This window comes from Lepisma saccharinum, chromosome 4, assembly GCF_977018435.1.
Source record: "Lepisma saccharinum chromosome 4, izLepSacc3.1, whole genome shotgun sequence".
Taxonomy (NCBI): domain Eukaryota; kingdom Metazoa; phylum Arthropoda; class Insecta; order Zygentoma; family Lepismatidae; genus Lepisma; species Lepisma saccharinum.
The window spans coordinates 106,864,476-106,887,054 of NC_139232.1; the positions used below are offsets into that span (position 1 = coordinate 106,864,476).

The following is a 22,579-nucleotide window of genomic DNA, read 5'->3' on the forward strand; positions in this document are numbered from 1 at the left end:
GAAAATTTAAATAGTTTCCATGATAATCAGGCTATGCAAAAGCATCACAGGACATTTTTATGGATACCGGAAAATACCCAAACTCTGCAAAAGTATCAACCAGTATGTCAGGAAATCGAATCAATCCTTTCCGATACCAACGCCAATACATTGTTTCTTGTCTGTTGATGACTCCATTTCCTTCTTTCCCAATCCATGACAAAGAATATTATCATACGCATGGTGCCATACTATTCAATACTAGATGCTGACTGAATTAAGATACAGGTTACCAAAACTTTACCATATAATCAAATGTAATTAAAAATTTACAGAGAAACAATGCATAATGAAACTTTTATTTTTCCTTAAAAAATACTACAAACAATGCTCAAATAAATAAAGTTTCAACAATAATCTACAATGCAGGTGTGGAGCAAAGAGAACTAATAAATTTCCAATAATAATTAATTACCCCTTGCTACCAGAGCTTCCATTAAAACATGACTTGTCAAAATATACAATCAAAATGAAAGATACACTTTCTTCACACACAACTTTCATTAAAGTTATAAAATGTTACCAAATTACAAACACACACTGAATTTCACCGAGCACCTCAATTTTTATACTTTCATTTAAGTATACTGAGCCCTTTTCTGGTATTTATTTACATGTTATAAACACCTTTATTTGTCACATATCTCTTGCAACAAAAGCAATTTTTTTTGCCACTTTTAAAATTAAAACTAGCAGTCTTGCTATCATACAATATACTCTTATCACATTAACGCACACTGCGAAAGATCACTTGGCATTCCTGGAATTTGTGGATTTCCATGCTCATCAAAATTCATCATAGGACCCATTTCACCAACCAGTTCCTTCGGTGGTTGTCCACAATCTTGCATCTTGAAAAATAACAATTAATTACTTTTTGTGTACTAATGTGAAATACATTTATATGAGACATGTTTGAAATATTAACCCAGACGAAGTCGCAGCTCGCACAGTCATTTTTGTAGGGTTAGGCCAATGTGAAATTTTGGCTGATACTGATGGAATACTGATATAAAATTGACAGATATCAATCAGTGGTATTCTACTGATCTGATATAAGATTCCAAATGGTCCTTGAAGAAGCTGAATGATTCATTAACCTCCTTAATAAATGTATGTTACCAGATGACTGCAGTGCAAAATACATTAGACATTTACTTTAAAAAAAGTACGACAGAGAGATTATACACATAGGCTGATTTTTTAGTAGTGGCAACTATGCTGTAGCGACACCGTGCAAAGAAGCCAGGTAATATCATTTATACCAAAGGTTAGTTACATGTGTATCCTCCCTCAGAGCAAATGCACTCACTCTTCCCACACCATACCCGTGTGCAGTGACAACAAGAACAAAGCAGTTGTGAGCGAGCGGTCGTGGAGTGCAGTCACAATGTTTATAAAGCAGGAGCAGCGGAGCTGGTTAAAAATTGAATGTGCTAGAGGTCTAACATCACGAAAGTGCCACCATGGACTGCAACAGGCTTAATCCTTAAGATGAAGGAATCACTTCGTGGGATTCGCTTCCGAACAGTTCAAGACATTCTTCTCGCAGTAGATCACTCTCTTCACACTATCAACAGCTTAGGTTGTGCCGACGGCTTCCACATCGCTGGCAACACGTTGTATGCAATGCTGGAGACTATATCGAAGGCCTGTAAAACTTAGAACTATGTATGTATGCTATGTGTCTAGAAAATAAATAGTTGCCACTACTAAAAAATCAGCCCGTGTATTTATATCCATAAATATTATAACACAATAGCAGAATATTGCACTAAATTATAAGATGTTTATATATATATATAGTGAATTGGTAAAATTATTGGTAATTTTACCGATACAGCTTGTATCCACACATTCGCAATTATCTCGAAAACGGCTCATTTGTAGACCCATGTTTACCGAGACTTTCTTGCTTCTATTATAGTGTACTTTCAACTGTGTCAGTTTGCGCTATTACTTATGATACACCCTGTATATGGGCAGATACTGATCGAGTACCAATTATTCTGTACCATCCTTACTTTTTTGTTATCCTAATTTTCAGTATTTTCTTCAGGGCTGAAAAGGTCATTAGCAAGACTTGATCAAGGGTCATGACGAAGTAAAGTAAAGTGCTGCCCTGTGCTTAGCACCATGCCATGAAGGCGTATAGGGGGTGTGGGGGTGTGACATGGATAAAATTCGTTAAAAGGTAGGGCTCAGATCGTCAGTGGAGTGAGTGGCTAACCATTTGCTGATCTCACCAGGCAAAGCTGTTGCATTGTTCACAAGTTGGAGTGTTTAGTCTTTTGCTAATAACCTTCCAACCCTGAAAATGAAAAAGATTGATCCAAAAATCTGGACAATTAACAGCAAAAAAGGGTTACTTCTGCGTGGAATAATATTAAGATGAAGACAACCAATTAAGTTAAATGTCTACTTTTTTTTTTTTTTTTTTTGGTCTGTTACACTTACTAATTCAGTACTGATTGTGGCAAGTGTATGAATGTGCCAACATGCCAATGTGACACTCTTAAAATACCAATTAGAGTACTTTTCTGAAATTTTGTGTTAGTAGTAGTCAGTGGTGTGCCTAAGGGGGTGGGGGTGGGAGTTATAACCCCCCCCCCCTACCTTTAACCTAGTATTCCTAAAAGAAAAGAACATCAAAGGTAGGAAAATATAACAAAATGAGAGCTAACTACCAAGAAATAGTATACATAATCCCTCTTTCGAAAATTACTGGGCATGCCACTGATAGTAGTGTACTGAAAAAAAAAAAATTCAGCGAAAATCCAAAAATTGCCTTGGGCAATAATAGTTAAAACTCTACTGTAACAGCAAATAAAAAGCAAATAAATGAATTGAAGAATAGAATAAAACATAATATGCTTTGACAAGTCAACAATTTCCAAGGAAAAGTATCAGATTATAACCCAATTATATCATCAATTAGTGTGTGCCCAAGGTTTCGCTAACAGTTCTATGTAGTACATCATCAATTAAAATGAATAAAAAATGAACTGACATACCTTCTGCATCAAATCCAATATTTTATTAAATCGATGCTTCTTCTCTTCCTCCGTATCAGTATCTCCTTCTGCTTCTAATTCTGTACACACCTGTTTCATCAATTCATGTTGTCTAACGTATCTGTTGTGCTCATCTTCTTGGATGTTTTTCCTATTTTCCTCTAACCACGCTGGATACTGCAGCAACAAACATTTTAAGAAAGAAAATGCAAATAGTTTAGGTATAAAATACATACGAAAAATATTAGTTATATTTCTTTTCACATCACATTATATCTAACATAGGAAAGCATCATAATGGAGAAAGATCTGATTTCTTGTCCTCAGATTTTTACAACCTGCTCTTACATTAACTGCTTATCATAAAATACCAATTCAAAAGATAGAAAAAATGTATGCCCCTTATGAAAGAACAGTTTCATTCTCTTCTTAGCTGTCCACTTTATAAATAAATCTACGTGAATAATATTCAACTTCAATACAGTCTGACCTCTACATGTTCTGTAATATTTTTTTTTACATGTTGCAAGGGAAGGTAGAGGATAGCGTCTGCAGGACTGAAATTGAGGATGAAAACTTGTAGAAACGAGAGGTCACAGAGGTCCATCCATTCTGATAATAGTTGACCCTCAAGTGCAAATTATAGTTGATATTATCAAGCTTATTAAGTGGCAGTGTTGGGAAACATTCGTATGTGTTAAATAATATTGTAATTATGTAGAACCTTGAGTTTCTTTAGTCCACCTTAAGCACAGAAAGACTAATCAGAACTGGACCTACAGTTTAAAGTGGGATCCGAACCACTATGTGCCTCCACATGGCATTGAACCCGGAACCCCTTGATTACAAGGCGACAATGTTGCCACTATGCCACTGGGGAGGCCCAGTGTACACGTAGAAAATAGGAAAAGAATACACAGATATACCTAACTAATCCAAACAAATGCTAAATGCACAAAACCTAACCTATACTTAATAGATATAAAAGCAGTAGGTTGATTATTGAAAGCAATTTTCCCCATTGGCAGTAGTCATGGTTACCATATACATACAGTTGTACAAAGAAGAGAACGTCCACAGCCAACTTATAAAAACTAAAGTGGACTCATTTGTTTACTCCTCTTGCAGTCACCACAGACAAAATGTTCCTCTTCACATGTGCCCAAGTGCCTGCATATTTACATTTATAACTTCTCACCCTTGCTACTTTGTCCAAAAAATTCTACATTAATTGCACCACCCACACTATGGCCCCTTGCTTAGTGTTGAAAATTCAATGACAGTGTCAGAGGGTTATTCTCTTCTGTGTAGAGTGGTTCGGGATGAAAACATCGTCGTGCATGCAAGATGCAGAAAGCATTAAGTACCCATCAATATAACATACGGAAGATCTGCACCAGCCTTCATGGTGGAGTGGTCAGTATATAATGTGCTATGAAGCCAGGGGTCCCAGGTTCAAACTCTGGGTATGGTATGGACATATCATAATGCTTTTCCATCATCAATTCCACTACTTCATCATTCATCATCATTGTCACTATCAGAGGAAGAAAAGCAACATAAAATGGACTACCATGCAAAAAACACTAATTTCTATCTACAATCGAGGCAAATTAAAACGTTTCTTTACATTTTGCTATTCTATGTTTACGAGATTAGCACTAAATTCCTTCAGTAAATTAAAAATACCTGTGATAAGAATATATCTCACCTTTACAGGCTCACTGTATATGCACAGGGTCTATGATCTAATACAACTAAGCACAAATTACTACCAACACTAACAGGACATTAAATACCTTACCTTTTCTACTATGTCCTTGAGTGCAGGCAAGAGTATTTCTTTGGATAGAAGACTCTGCATCATTTGTTGCATAAATGGCAGGAACTCACTGTCGGCAGCAGGATCATTGCCTAAACCTAAATTATTGAACATGCTCATCATTTCATCTTCTGAAAAGGGATTCTGTAATAGATGTGGAAAAGTAGCACATTAGCCTCATTGAAATTACCAACATATATTTTTATTAAGATATAGAATTTACTGATACATGTCAGTCAATAATCACAAACATTGCTCGTTAATATTTTCATTTGATCTTTTTTTTAGCATCATTTTTCTGCCACTTTTGGGTAATCGCAATGAAGAGTGATGATGTGATGAAACTAACAAAGAACACCCACGTCCAGGTTGGAATTTGAACTCAGGATTCCTGGCATCTCAGAGTTCTGTGCTAACCAGTCTCCCACAGATGTTGGCAAAAATATCATTTTCAGCAGGTGGCAAATTGTTACATGTTCTACGGATGCAAAGGGAGATATGGCGCTCTATATATATATATATCTAGGAACATGCATTTATGAATAAAAGATTTTGGTACAAAAACAGAGCACATTTCAAAATCAAAAGCAGTATATGAAATGACATCTTGCTGTTGAAATTGTAAATAAAATATCAAATTTGATTTTAAAAAAGTTTTCTGAATTTCATACTGTGCTATTTTTATACACATTTATAATGAATCTCACATTTCATGTTTCCATCAAACAAAATATGCATTCCCTTAACTATATATTGTAATTAAACAGACTCTATTTCCTTTCCTGGTACCATTTCAACACTACTCATGACAAGCTAAATACTGACATATCAGTACATTGCCACGAAAGAAATTAAAATGGTTTTAGCAATAACTTCTATGATTTTCCTACTTTGAAACAAAATGAGAAGCAGTGAATTTCTCACCCCAAGTCCTTGTGCATTATCAGATAAGTTCTTTAACGTCTGGGCAATGGTAGCTGAAATATCTCCATCCTCCGATTCCTCTACAACTGCTTTAGCAGCAGCTTCTGCTATTTTCTGGAAATCTGCTCCTAGCTCTTCAGGTTTAGGTCCATCAGCAAACCCAGCACCTGAATGACATTGTAAAAATCAACTACATAGCAATATAAAACAATAACAAGAAAGCAAATGTCTTCCTAAAGTAAAAGAAGATAAAATTTCCCATGCATGAAGGCAGAAAAACACTGCAGTGACTTTCTTGTTTGCTATTTTTACTTTATAGTACAAGAAGCATTAAGGAATTAAATACATCAAAAATTAATTGTTTCCACCCAATTGACATCATATTCATTTCATATTATGGGAAAGAGAGACGCGGTTGTGTCGTTGTGTTGTCGCAATGACACAAATTCCAAAAAGGAGGGTGGCAGTGGCTACCGAAATTAATAGAAAAATTACTTAAAACAGCTTTGGGGAAAACGTGAGTACCTGAATTATCACTTTCATATTAAGGAGTCTAAAGTTAATTTTTATGATGTTAGGTCAGGCAAAAGTTCATGTTTAAAAAAGTTTTTCATGGCAAGACACTAAGTCAACTGCTCAATTCTCGAATTTTAAAAAGAACGAACAACTCTATCGTAAGTTCGTAATACATAGCTGTAGCCTTTTATGAATATCAATATTTATCACAAAATTTCCCAATAAGTAGAAGTAACATACCTTGAGCTAATAACGATCTCATATTCTGCTCAAACTGTGAAGTGGCTTGCTTGATAAATTCCTCTGTCCATTCGGAATCTGCGCCTTCAATCCCACTCGCTGGCTGAACTGCAGCTTTCTTGCCCTCTTTCCCCTGTGCTTTAGTGGCTCGGGGAAGTGGTTTATTGAAATCCTCCAGGGCATCTAAAATATGTACAAACATGCTATTTATTTACATATGAACACATACCCACAAAAACACTTTAGAAATCACAAAATGAATTAACATCATGGAGAATTAACTCCAAGGCCCTGAAAAAAGTAATCTGTCATCCGAGTAGCGAAATTATGTGTCAAAAACGTTCTACATGACATTAAATAGCTATGTATAACACAAAAATAAAATTCAACTCGTCTCATCATCGTTTTTATGCTTCTGGAAAAAAAACTGAAAACAAATGCCATGTTAAGATAGTGAAAACATCTTTTCCGATAATTAATACGTAAATAATTTTAGTAGAATAGCACTAATAAAGCAAATTTGAAGATACAAGATTATAAATATATAAATTTAGGTTTTCTGTATTTCTTTCTCCTTGTTTCATTTCTTTAGTACTGAAATATTTAGAGAAAAATGCAGTGGATTCTTTTAAACAAAGAATATGGGGGGGGGGAAAGGAGCATACAATGCTTTCAAACCACATTTAAATGCACAATGTTCAAGGTTAACAGCTTATACATACATATTTAGTAAATTTTACATTTTCATTTTGGTCTCATTTTTATAACTGTTATTGCCGGACCCTGTGGCCGAGTGGTTAGCACATTGCGCTGCAACACCAAGGGTCCCAGGTTCGAATCCTGCTCGGGCTTGGTTGTTTGTGAATGTCCATTCATCATTTCATCACTCATCCCCATCTTCGCAAATTAGCCAAGATGCACAAAACCCGAAGTAAAATAAACTAAATCAATCAATCAATCAATTATAACTGTTATTGATGGCTACAATTCCAATTCTTACAGTCAAACTGGTTCTGATTGTCTTATCATTTTTTTAAAATCCTTTTTTTTTTCTTGTATGTACGCATTGCTTGCATGATAGAATTATTTTCCTGTAGTTTACGGTTATTACAAGCATAAGAAAACAGTTTTTTCTTTGTGACGTTTCAGGAGAACACACGCTCCTTTCATCAGACATTTATTTTCATTTTGACTAAAGATACAGTTATAACAATGGTTAGTAATTTTTAAACAAAAAGAATCTGTTATATAATGGATGTTGTCAATGTTACATTGTTGTAATATAGCAACTTAACTGTGAAAAAAGCAGTCTATTTTTTTTTTTTTTAAATTATGAATCCCAAATATCATCAGGTAATTCAAATTCATCATTGTTTTCACAAAGTCTCTTGATGTTTTCTGTTACATTAAATTTTAAAGATGGTGGCTTACTCCATTTGTGAAAAAGAAAACTCCACACTGGATCTATGTTACCATTTTCATTATTTAATTTATTCCAGTGTTCTTCTGCAATGAACGAGGCTTCCCAGACATTCAACTCTGTGTTTCCCGTTAATCTTTTTAAAACCCTTCTCTTTTTAATCAAATGCTTCTCTTCGATGATATGAGTTGACAAACCTGTTCTTGGGTTTAGATTTATAATGTCCAAATCATGTTCGTGCCATCTTATTGCCATTTTCCTTGCTGTTTGTCCCACATAATCTTTTGAACATGAACAACTTATATTATATATTCCTGTGGTTTCCACATCTGGTAGCGAGTTTCTCATTTTGAATTCATTAAATGTACATTCCAAACTCCTTGGTGATTTAAAAACAATTTTGAAATTAAAACTTCTAAAAATTTTTGCAATTTTATGTGAGAATCCCTTGTGGAATGGAATGCACACAAATGTCTTTTCAACAGATTTTTCATCTTTGTCTGTATTTCTCTTTTCCTTTAGTTTTCTTGCAACTTGTTTTTTGATTTGGTTTATTCTGTTAGTGTGAAAGCCATTTTCTTTTGCTATATTAAAGAGCCTTTCTTCTTCATTTTTGATATCCTCATTATTAGAACATAGTCTTTGTGCTCTCAGGAAAAAATTTAAAAATATGTTATCCATTGTTATACGCGAATGTTCTGATTTGGCATGGATGTATTTTTCCCCCGCTAATTTTTTTCTATGGACTGATGTTTGAATTGTTGAGTCAGTTGTCTTAATTTGCAGATCAAGGAAAGAAATTACATTGTTATTCATGGGTTCGCAAGTGAATTTTATGCGACGATGTGATTCATTTAACGATTTAAATACGTCCATGATGGTGTTCTCATTTTTAGCAATAATTAGCACATCATCTACATATCTGATGTAGAGTTTGATATCCGCACCTATCGCATTAACAATTGGAGATTCTATGTAATGAAGGAAAATGCTGGAGATGATTCCGGATACTGGGTTTCCCATTGATAGACCATTATTTTGCTGATAGATTTTGCCATCAAATATAAAGTAATTGTAATTTGCACATACAGTAAACCATCGAACCATTTCCCATGATTCTACTGGGTTAACCTTCATCTCAATAAGCCATCTGTGTAATGCATCTGTGGCACCTTCTATTGGGACACTAGGATATAAATTTTCAACATCAAAACTTGCAATACGATACTCACTATTCCAAACAATATTTTTTAGTTTCTGTTTCACTTCATATGCATTTTTAACACTGAATGGTGTTTGTTGTTTAATTATAGCAAGTCTCTCAACTAAATATTTGGATAGTTTGTATGCAGGATGTGTGAAAGTTGCATTGATGGGTCGTATTGGAGTTCCCGGTTTGTGAGTTTTTGGTAGTCCAAAGGCAATCGGCAGGGTTGAATTTTTGACAATGAGTTTTTTCTTCATTTCTCTTGGTATCGTGATACTGCTTTCAATTACTTTCTTTACCTCATTTATTATTTTAGTTATAGGGTTTCGAGAGGTTTCTGTGAAATTGTTTAATTTGAAACATTCTTCCATTTTTTCTTTATAGTCCTTAATTCGGATAAGGACAGGTTTATTTTCCTTGTCCGATTTTATTAAGAAAATGTCGTTTTCTTTCAACCAGATCTTGAAACCATGAACTTTTTTTCCCAACCTTATATGCTCTTTCTCCCGTTCTGTGTATTTTGGACCTCTGTTAGTTCTTCTGTTGTATTCAAAACTTAAACGTTCATCAAGAGCATCATGTGTGAGACTTCGTAATTTTCTTTTTTCCTCCTCATCATCTAAGAAATTCAGTGCTTTCTCTATTGAAATTACGAAATCTTCCTTTTGTATATAAGCACTACCAACTAAAAATTTCATTCCGAATTGAAAAATTTCTATATACTCATCAGGTACCTCAATATCCGTAAGATTTATAAATAATCTGTTGTCAATGTTCTTAGTTTCTATTTTACCAGTGACATTAACTGCTTCCCTTCTTTCATTGTTGTTGTATATAACTTGTTCTTCTTGAATTAGCTGGTAGAATTTCCTATCAAGTCTCCTTTCTGAAAGCTTGCTGTAGTGTTCTACAACTTGTTCTGTAGCTCTGTTTACTTTATCCCATATGAGTGGGTGCAAAGAATTTGACAATGTTATGTGGAGATCATATGTCTTTCGAGAAAGGCTGTCCAATTCTGAGTACGAGTCAAAAATGAAGAAGAAAGGCTCTTTAATATAGCAAAAGAAAATGGCTTTCACACTAACAGAATAAACCAAATCAAAAAACAAGTTGCAAGAAAACTAAAGGAAAAGAGAAATACAGACAAAGATGAAAAATCTGTTGAAAAGAAATTTGTGTGCATTCCATTCCACAAGGGATTCTCACATAAAATTGCAAAAATTTTTAGAAGTTTTAATTTCAAAATTGTTTTTAAATCACCAAGAAGTTTGGAATGTACATTTAATGAATTCAAAATGAGAAACTCGCTACCAGATGTGGAAACCACAGGAATATATAATATAAGTTGTTCATGTTCAAAAGATTATGTGGGACAAACAGCAAGGAAAATGGCAATAAGATGGCACGAACATGATTTGGACATTATAAATCTAAACCCAAGAACAGGTTTGTCAACTCATATCATCGAAGAGAAGCATTTGATTAAAAAGAGAAGGGTTTTAAAAAGATTAACGGGAAACACAGAGTTGAATGTCTGGGAAGCCTCGTTCATTGCAGAAGAACACTGGAATAAATTAAATAATGAAAATGGTAACATAGATCCAGTGTGGAGTTTTCTTTTTCACAAATGGAGTAAGCCACCATCTTTAAAATTTAATGTAACAGAAAACATCAAGAGACTTTGTGAAAACAATGATGAATTTGAATTACCTGATGATATTTGGGATTCATAATTTAAAAAAAAAAAAATAGACTGCTTTTTTCACAGTTAAGTTGCTATATTACAACAATGTAACATTGACAACATCCATTATATAACAGATTCTTTTTGTTTAAAAATTACTAACCATTGTTATAACTGTATCTTTAGTCAAAATGAAAATAAATGTCTGATGAAAGGAGCGTGTGTTCTCCTGAAACGTCACAAAGAAAAAACTGTTTTCTTATGCTTGTAATAACCGTAAACTACAGGAAAATAATTTTTAAAATCCTCCTAGCAGAAAGACTAATTATCGTAGAAATTTGGAAATCATTGTCAGATGAAATTTGAACCTTCCTTAAAATAATGAACACTGTTTGGATTAAAAAAAAAATGTTATTTATGTTGAAAAAAAACAACTTAAAAATTACCTTATGCAAGCATGTGTGCTTCCCATGGAGAAGATATTTTCCATTGACAAGCGACAATAAGTATTGTAGACTAGTGGGAATGAATGTAGAAGTAAATAGGAACCTTAGTAGAATGCATTTAGGGACTTCATTTTAGTGCTAAGAGAACCAAACATGACATGCCTAATCTGACCACAAAAGCAAATATTGAACAAAATCTTAAGTAATAGCTAAAACTCCGCAGTATGTGTTAACAGATGTAAATCGAAATTGAACCATGTAAAAATTGCATTCGTAGCATGATGAAATTACAATAAAACAAAAGGAACTTGGGCCGTCAAAATAAACAGGAAATTCAATTAAGAAGGTAGAAATCAGGATAACCCTAATGGATTGATTGCAAGTATTTCCACCGACATCAATTTCATTCAAAACTTGAAACTTATGCTGAATATCATCATAGCTTACCATCAAGAAGCTCATCTAATTCTTCATCACAGTCATTTGGTGATTTTGCAGATACACCTGCAGATCCATCCATTTGACCCTTTTCACCAGTTATACCTGAAATGGTAATACAGATACAGATGATTCAATTGATTCATTGTTGACATTAGCTAAGAATATGATTAAAAAGGTCAAATGTGCAACCAGCATGCAAAAGTAAACACCAGGAATCTGATTGTATACTTAATACTCCACTCTACGACATTTGGGGAGGGGGGAAACTGCATTATTTTGATGTTCAACTTACCTTGCCACAGGTAACATGAATACAGCACAAACACAGGCAAACATCAATCCCTATTTAAACTCTTTTAAAAAAAATTGCATTAGTATTATTGAAATAACTTCAATTGTCCACATTTACTTTACATGCTCATTCTTTCTTTCAGAACTCTCTCTCTTGGCAAAAGTAAAATAATATGCTGGTTGGCGAGTATTTCATTGATTTTTTGTGAGCATCATTAATGGAATTATTGGAAACTACAAATTCTGTATGAAACTTTGATTACACATTATACATTCAAATGATTGCGAGTTACGAGGTAGATTACTGATGAACTCAGATACTCAAAAGCCCCATCTAGTTCGCTGCACTTTTTGATACTCAGTGCAATGTAGGTGTAAGGGTGGTGCAAGGAAATAACGTTCAACCAAGTAGACGGATAGTGGTGTTCAACTTCAGAAGATTCAACGGTAACAGTTCTGATTGTTTTATATTTTTTTTCAAATTCTCCTAGCAGGAAGACTAATTATCGTAGAATTTTGGCAATCATTGTCACACGAAATTCTAACCTTCGATAAAGTAATGAGCGCTGTTTGGATTGTGGAAAAGAGTTATTTGTGTTGAAAAAAACAATTTAAAAACTATCTTACGCAAGCATGCGTGCTTCCCGTGGACAATGTATTTTTTGTTGACAAGCGACTGTAAGTATCATAGACTAGTTGGAATTAATGTAGAAGTGTAGAAGTAAATCAGAACCTTAGCAGAATGCATGTGTTAACAGAATTAACCCTTAGTACGCCGTGCGGTCTGACGAAAGTAAGCCCAGTGTCGCCGAGGCTTTGAGAGCGAAATTTGAATTTGTATACATAATGGAGAAAAATCGTAATAACTGGCACTATGGGACCAATCTACTTTGGATAACTTTTTGTTTTGCAGGTAGAACATCAGTGCATGCAACCATGTAAAATTTGGATGCCCCATCCACGGGGGGGGGGGTTATGGGCAGGGGCTGCATCCCCCGAATTTCAATGAAAAAAACATTAAAATGTGGAGTTTGCCCCCTCTTCTCCAGCTACTTTGGGGAGAAAACACGAACTTTTGCTTTTTTTTTCAAAGAACGGACCTTTTGCAACATAATGAAACTTGTTTCATGTTCCTAGCTGCCATACGAAGTGAAATAAGTCGCAATATGTGGAACAAATCAATGACTAAAATAATATGTTGGGTTACAATATTTGGCAAACCGTTCGAAAAAGAGACATGATCGAGGGCTAGTTAAAGTGTAAATCACCAACCCTGAGACCTTCTGTAAACAAACGGTATCACCGATTCGATGTATCACTCCACGTCAGCTGATTCATGACCGCAATCATCTGCTGTTACACTCATAGTTCGCCGCACCTATTCATTTTATATAAGAGCCAGCCTCTGAATGTGAGAACCCGCTCTCAAAACATCAGACGAATATGCAGCCGCACACATTGTTACTCCCGGTCATTCTCTCTTTCATAACCCTTAAAACTGCAGACACTGACACACCACTGCACTGGGATACCAACTTAACCACTTCATTTACTGGTTTCTCAGGATACCACTGACAGAACGTTACATAAATATTGAGTAGAATCTGTTTCTCACCCCTTTTCAAAGGCTGTCCTTGCTGGTGTTTTGAAAACAAACTCGGAGAACACGGAGACTTTCCCGCACGCATAGAACTCGGCATGTTATTTTTCTAAGGATAAGTCAGGCAATATTACTAAGTTGCACTACTTCCTTGCTGTTCACATGATTATTTTTAGAAAATAACCAATGATATAAAATATCATTATGTACACAAATATCTCAGCTCATTGAAAGTTACAATGCATATTACTAGAAAATGTTCACACTTATCTTGCCTTGCCATGTCACCAAGTTATTTTACGAAGTGCACTATATTTGGTGGAACAAAATAGTTATTAGGATGCTTGTCAAAGTTTCCAACCGCAATAAATTTACGAACTTTCTTTGTCTTGTTTTGATCATCATCAATATATTTATTGGACTTACAGCAATGCATATGGCTGTTTATGCCCATTATATATTTTATTTACATAAGATACAATTTACATAAAATCTACAAACAAATTTCAAATACACTCCTATCTATATCATCCTTAGAAATATACATTACCATGTTATATCATTTTGTCTAAAAAAAATGCAAGTAAAATATATTCAATTCACATGCCAAATTTATGGGAAATGATTACTGGAGTTAACCATAAAGGTGAAGCAATAAGTAAAAAAAGAAAGAGCATTGGGTTTAAAGTGAGACGTCATTTGTGGCAGCGTATCCCATACTGCAAATTGGCCATTGTTTTACCTTACGTAATGAATCCTGTAACAACGCTGGATTTACGTGTGGATTATTTTACTTCTATGAGTTTGCAATGCTTTATGCATGCAGGTGGTTTTGTTTACAGAAGGTCTCAGGGTTTGTGATTTGAACTTTAGTTATATATAACACAGCAAAATAATTAGGGTTATATAAATAGGTACTCAGCATCTATTGTACTGTGTGATACTCCTCGAAACAGGGATCAATGCACAGATAAACGAGACACTTCTTGCACTGAAAGGATGACAGGCAGTAAACTTTTTTTTTGTTGCACTCTTTGCATCTCATGCGCTTACTGGTCTTTCTAGGCCAATCCTTGCTAGCAGAAACTTCCAATCTTACCATCTCAGGTGGAGGTGGATGATCAACAAGCAAAGGTCTAGAAGGACCAGTCTGCTCCATAGATCCCCGCCAAACCAGCTCTTCGTACAAAGCTATCCGGAAGTCTCGATGTCTGCGAGTCCGGGAGACATGGCTCAGGAGGATGTGTGTATTGAGGATGCTTTGGTTTAGATGGTAGAAAAACAGTTTGTTGGTCCACTTTATCGTCCTTCTGTCAGTCAGGTATGGGTCATTCCATGTCAAATCAGCCAATTTTTTAAAAAAAATGGTTGCATGACCATTTTAGAAAAATTTCATTTTTAGTACATAGGTTTGTACATGTGTCTAGATATCAAAACCAATGTTCAAAAAAAATTATTGTCTTTAGTTCTCCTGGGGCAGCCATTTTTCCAACATAGCGCATGGCTTTTTTTGCTCATGTAGCAGTATACAGAAACCTTTATATCTCAAAAACCATTAAAGCTAGACACCTGAAACAAAATTCATTTTGTAGCTAATGAAGTATACTTCCTATGATATTCAGGTCTGTTTTGCTTGAAATTGCATCGTAAGTACGAAAATTATGGTGGAAAATGGGTTAACAATAGTTAAAAAATTGCATTTTTAAGCCCAATTTTTTTAATGAAGAGGTTTAGTCTAAGGCTTGACTTTTTTTTCATATGTAGACCTACCTGCAGGGTGTCTGTAAATAAAATATCAGTGCTTAGAAATGCACCCCTTTTTTACAGCATGGGCTCAAACATGGCCGTTCATTGAATTTTGACAGTTTTCAGGGTTAAATATCTCAGATGGGTCCCCGTTAAAAATTCTGACATTTGGCACATAAAAAGCCCTTCATGAACCTAACTCACAGTAAAAATCTCAACTTTTAGATTCAACTCGTTTTGGTCAATATGAGGTAACATATGTCACCTAATTTCTGACGTTGCAAAGTAAGGTTAAACTACATTCCATACTTAGAATAATGAAGTCTTATCTGTTTCTTTTTTAAATTTGGGTTAAATAAAGGCTCAGAAAATATATTAACATAAGGTTTTAATACTTGACGTACCAAAAATTGAAATTACAAGCTATGACAAATGAAAATCTGCGAAATCTCATTGCAAAAGGTTTGATTTATTAGGTACATACCATTCTGTCTGCCTTATCCACGTAACCCATATTCCTATTGTAGTCTAGTATTATCTGACGCTTCAAAGGGTTGCCATGGTCGTCAGTGAAGTTTCCTTGTGAAAATTTGTCAACACAAGGACATCATGTTTGTCCTTCCAACGTATAGCTGTCAGGTCCACCTTTGTATACATGTCCAGGTCACCACGTTTGGTCTTCACCTTTTTCAAGTCAGTGGGCATGGAACGCCGATTCTTATTGACAGTTCCGCAACATTGGGTGCCCTTTCTTGCGAGATCATCAAAAAGTTCGGGAGAGGTAAAGTAATTGTCCATAAAAAGTTTATGACCAAATCCTTGTACTCTCTTACTTAGGAAGGGAGGGAGCCTTTGCAATCGTTTGTTTTGTCTATACTTCTGGATAGACTCACGCTTCTGGCCTCTGGCTATCGTCAAGCTTCATTGCATTTTTAACATAGAGGCGACAGAAAGCTGACACCGCCAAACCTCATGCAATCCCCTCTCTCCTTGACCGACCCCCCCCCCCCACCTTCCACTTCAGCTGGATCACCAAGTCCAAACACAAAGAAGAATGTGTGCCTTATCAGTGATAAATCACAGCGTTGGAAGCTTGGAGGAAAACAGCAACGTAAATACCAAGCATTTATTGTGTCTGTCAACTGAGGAGCCGAAACACGTGACATATTCCGAGAAAGGGAGGGGGGTTGGAGGAATTTTGGAATTTTCGTAAACACGATTGCAAAACATGTTCCCGAATGAACTGTCAGTGTTTCAACCTCATTATACAAATATAAGTGTGGCAAACCCTCGATAATTGTATCTAAAGCTGTTTGTTGCACATCTGCAACGACGGCGACAACGGACATATTTTTCTTTTGTTGCATATCTGCAATGGCGGCGGACTAAGGGTTAAATCGAAATTGAACATTGTTAAAATTGCATTCGCAGCATGATGAAATCACGGTAAATAAAATATGCAGCATGATGAAATCACGGTAAATAAAATATGCAGTATCGGCTGAACGGATTTCTTCAAGTTTACAGGAGAAACTACTTACTGAAATCAGTTTCTGTAGCATTGTCGAAGTTCTTCGAGGTATTTTCTTTCACGGAAACTGAAAACGTCACCACAGAATGCTGCAGAACAAGAAATATTCTCTTTTTATGTAAGGAACTTGCATTTTCTGTAAAGCGACCACATTATGCCATTGTTTCCATTATGTACATGAAGATGGCGCGAGCGTCAAAAGTCACGCGGTCTCGCCAGTGTTTCCAAACTTGCCTTTTTTTTCTTTTTTTTAAACTATGCTTACCTAACCTTGCCAGAAATGGTCCGTGGGGCTATCGTGAAAGGTTTTTGGGGCTATCATGAATGGTTTTTGGGGCTATCCGTCTGGTTCGTGGGGCTATCGTGAATGTTTTTTGGGGCTATCCGTCTGGTTCGTGGGGCTATCCGTCAATGGTTCGTGGGCTATCGTGAATAATTTTTGGGGCTATCCATCAATGGTTTGTGGGGCTATCATGAATGGTTTTTTGGGGATATCCGTCAATGGTTTGTGATGACATAATGAACACGAAAGTAGGTATTTTTTGGTTAAGAAGGTTGAAACACTGCATACCCACTCCAAATCGACAAAACACAAGCACGACGCGCGATGATCCATGACGAGTGCATGCCATATTGTCTCTTACACAAGCGGAACAAGGATGACAAATAATGATTCGTAATATGAAAAGTTCACACTATTTTTTAAGGAAAAAGGCATAACTTCACCTTAAAGAATCTTCCGCAATGCAGAATAGGTAAGTTTCAATGCTAAAATTAACAAAATAAACGAGTGAGAGGTGTTCCGGCAATACAGCATAATTACCAAAATCACGATAAAACAAAAGGAGCTTGGGCCGATTCAACAAATGCCTGTCTGCTGCTTTAAATGTTGATTTGATTAGTTAGCATGCACCACGTGACCATACACCACACATTACACTGCTCCGGAATGTAATGCAAATGGTGCAGACACCAAATCAAGGAAGTAGATGAGTCTGTGGGCTTCGGTACCCCATTCTACACCCTCGATTTCAGGCACATTTCAAATAGTTCCGTGAAAATATTTAGTTCCTCATAACAAACAGTGTTTGCACATAGCGTGGAAGTTAATTTTTTAGATCTACATGCTACGAAACTTACGTTTTTTATAAAATTAAAATTCCTTGCGTAACGTCAAAAAGGTGTTTCAGAACTTTTATGATGGCGGATGATGGATTCATGTCACAGGCGCACATCTGATTTTTTTCTTTTTCTTCTTATGATTGGCTTGTACAATGGGAACATTTGCAATTGCGATATGTTATTTGTGTGATATATTGGCGGATTGAACATTTCAGACATTGGATTTCATTTATGCGACTTCAGAAATTGGAATTAATTATTTCTTTTTGGCAACTGCAGGCCGTAAAATGGAGGGTTGTTTTTTTTTATAAATGACTTGTGGGATGGGATAATTTGCGACTTCTTATTTTTATGATGGGAAGGGAGTGGAGGGTGGTACTATGTGGAAAAGGACAACAAGGACTTTCAACATAGGAGTTACTTCATTTTTGGACTTACAAATTTAACTTCGACCCGCAATTCAGTGCCTGGCCTTGGTAAAAAGAGGTAAGTTACCTTCTTAGGTTTAATTTTAGCCTTCATTTTTGGTATGTTCATGTATCAATGTGGAAAACAGTGAGAAATAGTGTTGAGGGCAGGTGACTCCGGCCAATTTCTAACATGCCTTTAAAAGGAACTCTATAGATAAAGGCGGGGCCGCGGTAGCGGGCAGTAAGTCAATCACCCCAGGGGCGGAGCCCGGAATCTGTGGGAAATTTGGACTCAACAATTTCAAACGACAAAATCTCAACTTTAATAGGCTGTACAATCGTAAATACTTCTTTCCGAGCTCCAATTTTTTTATTCACAATTAGGTTCACATAATCTTCATAATGAAAAAAAAAATTGACAATTCGAGGGTGTAGAATAGGGTACCCAACCCAGTCTGTGTAACACCATGTAACCAACTAGAGTGATTACGAACTTTCTAAGATGGGGTTTTAAACCGTTGAAAATGGGAGGAGAAATAAAGAAAAAGAACTTACAAATAGGAATGATAAATCAATGTATCAGGGAAAGATATGGCACGATCAATAAGTTGAACAAAGAGTGCTTAGAACTCCATCTAGAGCTTGGCGTCCTGCTAGAAGGGCCGGTATGGGGTAGGATTGAAGAAAGACACCAAAAATACATTGAAGCCGCAAGAAAAAAAATAACCATAGAACGAAGATTCAGAATAAATTAAAGAAGCTTAAAGAGAAATTAGGAGATTGGAGATTATAGGGGAATAGGGACGAAAGATCGGGATGAAAGAGTAAACGGAGAGAAAACCAATGGTTACATAATGAATCTAACAGAGAAGGAACTTCCCAAGGAAATGAGAATAATTATGGGAAAAAAGCGAAAATACGCTACAGGAGGAAGTAAGATTGAAAAGAAGAATTTATTATAGCTGCGGAAGGGATAATATCCGTAATTGACGACAGGGAAGATAAGAAAGAGGTAAGATGCAAAATTCATGATGTCATACAAAACCAGATTAGAAAAGAGAATAACAAGGGGGTAAAGAGCAGGAGGGGGAACGTTAACAAGGAGAGAATGCATAAGGAAGACATAAAAAAGTTGAATAAGGCCAAAGACAGTAATGTGCATATTATACGATCTGACAAGGAAAATAAGATTGTTGTAATAGATAAAGAAGAATATAGGAGGAAATTAGATGAATGTTTTGACAACAACGATTTTAAGATTGTAGATTCGAACCCGTTAAAAAGAGGAAGACGAGAAATTAATAAAGGCATAGAAACCAGTATAACAATAGCAAGAGTAGAAAAGAAAAAGTTAAAAGAGGGGTGTAAAAAGGGGAAAACCCTACCGCTTTCGGAATTCCAAAAACACATAAAGAAGGGATTCCTCTTAGACCTATCATTCCTGTGTATAGCCACCAGGGATACGGGCTAAAACCCTAGTTAAAAGAATTAAAAGAGTTGGGGAAAAAACAGAATTTAGTATTAAGAACTCCATGGACGTCAAAGAAAAGATTGAAAAACTAGAAATTAATAACTCTGATCGCATGGTGAGCTTTGACGTCGTAAATTTATACCCCAGTGTTCCTAGAGAAAAAGCTGCGGATGCATTGCAAAGATGGTTGATGAGTAGGGGTATAGATGTCATCGAGGCATGGGAATATGTTAGATGGTTTAACCTGTGTACGGGGTTTAACTATTTGGGGGAAACGGGAAGATGAACATTCAAAAAGAAGGGCTACCAATGGGGAACCCAGTCTCAGGAATCGTCTCCAGTATATTTATGCATTTTATCGAAAAGACAGCACTTAGCCTCATAAACAGGGAAATTAAGTTTTACGACAGATACGTAGATGATATCCTTGTTATTGGTGAGGAGGAGGAAGTAGAGAAACTATTCGTAAACTTAAGGGAGCAAGAAGAAAGAATAAAATTTACTAAAGAGGAGATGGAAGACCGTACGATTAGTTTCTTAGACCTGAGAAGGAAAGAAAATTCATACAGGGGTACATCATAAGGCATTATCGGGAGATCTATACATCAGCAAAGAATCGACCCATGCCAACAGAACAAGAATAACGTATTTCAAAACTTTTTTTTGGGACCAAGCAGATTTGCGTAAAGAGATAGAATGGGTAATGAAAATAGGAAAGAGGAGTTAAAAGGGAATTTAGGTAAAGCTAAGGTCACATACGGGAAAGAATTAGAAAGGAATAAAAGGAAGAAAGACAGAAAAGGAAAAGAAGAAGAAGTTAGAGGCGAGGAGGGGGAATATAAATATATAGGCATTCCATACTTTCCCGGAATATCAGAGAAAATTGAAAGACTTGTAAGAGGGTATGGTATAAGGTGTGGGATGCGAGCTCCAAAAACTTTGGAAAAGCATTTCACCGGGTATAAGAAAGATGGAAAAGAGGAAGAAATAAATGAGGGAGTGATGAAGGGGGTGTATGGGATAGTTTGCCAATGCGGGAAGGAATATGTGGGTCAAACAGGAAGAAGCATGAATGTTCGGTGGCGAGAGCATGACAAAGATATAAGGGAGGGGATTCCCAAAACGGGGCTCTCCGAACATATCCTTGACGAAGGCCCCGTTATTGCCAAACGGAAAGTGCTTAGGGAAGAGGAAAAACCTATAAGAAGGAATGTATATGAAGGGTCGTATATTTGTAAGAGAAGAGGGAATAAATTAAACAGAGACGATGGGAATATCGACGAAATGTGGGGGAAGATGTTCAAGAAGTGGGATGGGAAGAAATACGTAAAAATAGGCTTTAACGTAACCCTGGAAGTAGCACGCCAACCTCATATGGAAAAGGAATTCTCACTTGACTTTACGTGAACTGGAAAGGAAGAGGGGATGGGGAAAGACTTGAAGGGAAATAGAGGGGAAGGAGAGGGGAGGTGCCCGACCTCACGATCTACGAGGAAACCTTGGAGTATTGCAATTGCAGCACACACGGGCCGTGGCTATTTAGTTTTAAAGTTTTAACATTTCAAGGAGCCGTTTTTAATCAGGAAAACAGCGTGGTAATATGATGTGCACCTGTTATGGGTGTTAGTTTTTACTGTTTTTAACCACACACACTTAACCAATCCCATATCCTATACCTAATAATAGGTCGACGTGGTTATGAATTGAGTATAACCTAAAAGTGAACAGCCTGAAGAAGGGAGCAGTTGCGTCCCGAAACGTAGCAGATGTAACATAGATACTCGCAAAACGTAAGTTTTTAATATATTTTTATTATAACCAACTAGACGCCCGAGTGTAAAGAGAGTCAAAGAGTGCAGTGAACTAGAAAGGGCTTTATTGTTAGGTAAAGCTGGTGTGTATCGTCTTCATACTTACCTTCCAAAAAATCTTCCAATTCTTTATTTTGTATTTTTTCTGGGCTTTCCTCAGATTCGAGTTTCTTACTTTCACTATCAGCATTGGTATTAGACATGACGACTCACTGCAGGGCTCCTGAGAAAACGAAAACAATTCAGCATTTTTTGATAAAGTATAAAATTAAGTATACCGAAAGAAAATGCTGGTTACATCCCCAAATATAAATTTAGCCTAAGAAATTTTCTATTGGGTTTTCATGCCTTACATCAATTACACTAGATTTGCTACCTCTTTCTGTAGATATTACTTTCATTATTTGTAAAATAAAATAGAACATAAAACAAGTCTATTTTGATTCAAAATAGAAATCACAGCACAAGAAGTAAGAAACATAATCAATCACACGATGGAAAGATTCCATACATACGTAGTTTTCGTAATAATAATTCTTATAAATCAATTCAGAATTGTGAACACTACATATATTCTTATTATTTCCTTTCAAAATCAATAACTAACGAACTCTTGCTTAGTGCACTCTCCAATATAAACACGACAAAATATAGAAACTCATACTTATCCCAGATGCTCACTTGTTATAGGATGGTGAACTGTCATCACAATACATGTGGATATTAGATTAAATGCTCAGTAAGTTGCATACATTATTTTGTAAAATTGGAGCTGAAGTGTGTGACAAAAATTAAGAACATTGAATTCTGAAAGTTCAGAAATGTAAAACAAGGAGTGGATTCT

The 22,579-nt window shown here is 35.9% G+C and overlaps 1 protein-coding gene across 3 annotated transcripts; it reads right to left on the minus strand.

Moving 5' to 3' along the window:
* Positions 1 to 317: 317 nt before the first annotated feature.
* On the minus strand, positions 318 to 22,420 carry Pex19 (peroxisomal biogenesis factor 19). Of its 3 annotated transcripts, none has more exons than XM_083121039.1 (8): positions 22,400 to 22,420; positions 21,842 to 21,958; positions 11,760 to 11,855; positions 6,556 to 6,738; positions 5,800 to 5,966; positions 4,858 to 5,019; positions 3,054 to 3,230; positions 318 to 890 (listed from the first exon to the last, which is right to left on the minus strand). In XM_083121039.1, the coding sequence occupies exons 2-8, from the start codon at positions 21,936 to 21,938 to the stop codon at positions 762 to 764; spliced, it is 1,011 nt and encodes a 336-aa protein (XP_082977165.1). In that variant the 5' UTR covers positions 21,939 to 21,958; positions 22,400 to 22,420; the 3' UTR covers positions 318 to 761. The 3 variants fall into 3 exon arrangements, with proteins under 3 accessions (XP_082977165.1, XP_082977164.1, XP_082977166.1); XM_083121038.1 differs by lacking the exon at positions 22,400 to 22,420 and adding an exon at positions 22,251 to 22,393; XM_083121040.1 differs by lacking the exon at positions 22,400 to 22,420 and adding an exon at positions 22,347 to 22,365.
* Between the last annotated feature and the right edge of the window lie 159 nt (positions 22,421 to 22,579).

What these genes read in the sequence shown, in the direction of transcription:
- Pex19 (XM_083121039.1), bottom strand. Translation starts at nt 21,938, where the DNA reads ATGTCTAATACCAATGCTGATAGTGAAAGTAAGAAACTCGAATCTGAG. An exon ending in GAGATCGTTATTAGCTCAAG is followed by an intron (nt 5,967 to 6,555) that starts GTATGTTACTTC and finishes AATGTCATTCAG; the next exon opens with GTGCTGGGTTTGCTGATGGA. An exon ending in TATTGGATTTGATGCAGAAG is followed by an intron (nt 891 to 3,053) that starts GTATGTCAGTTC and finishes TTATTTTTCAAG; the next exon opens with ATGCAAGATTGTGGACAACC.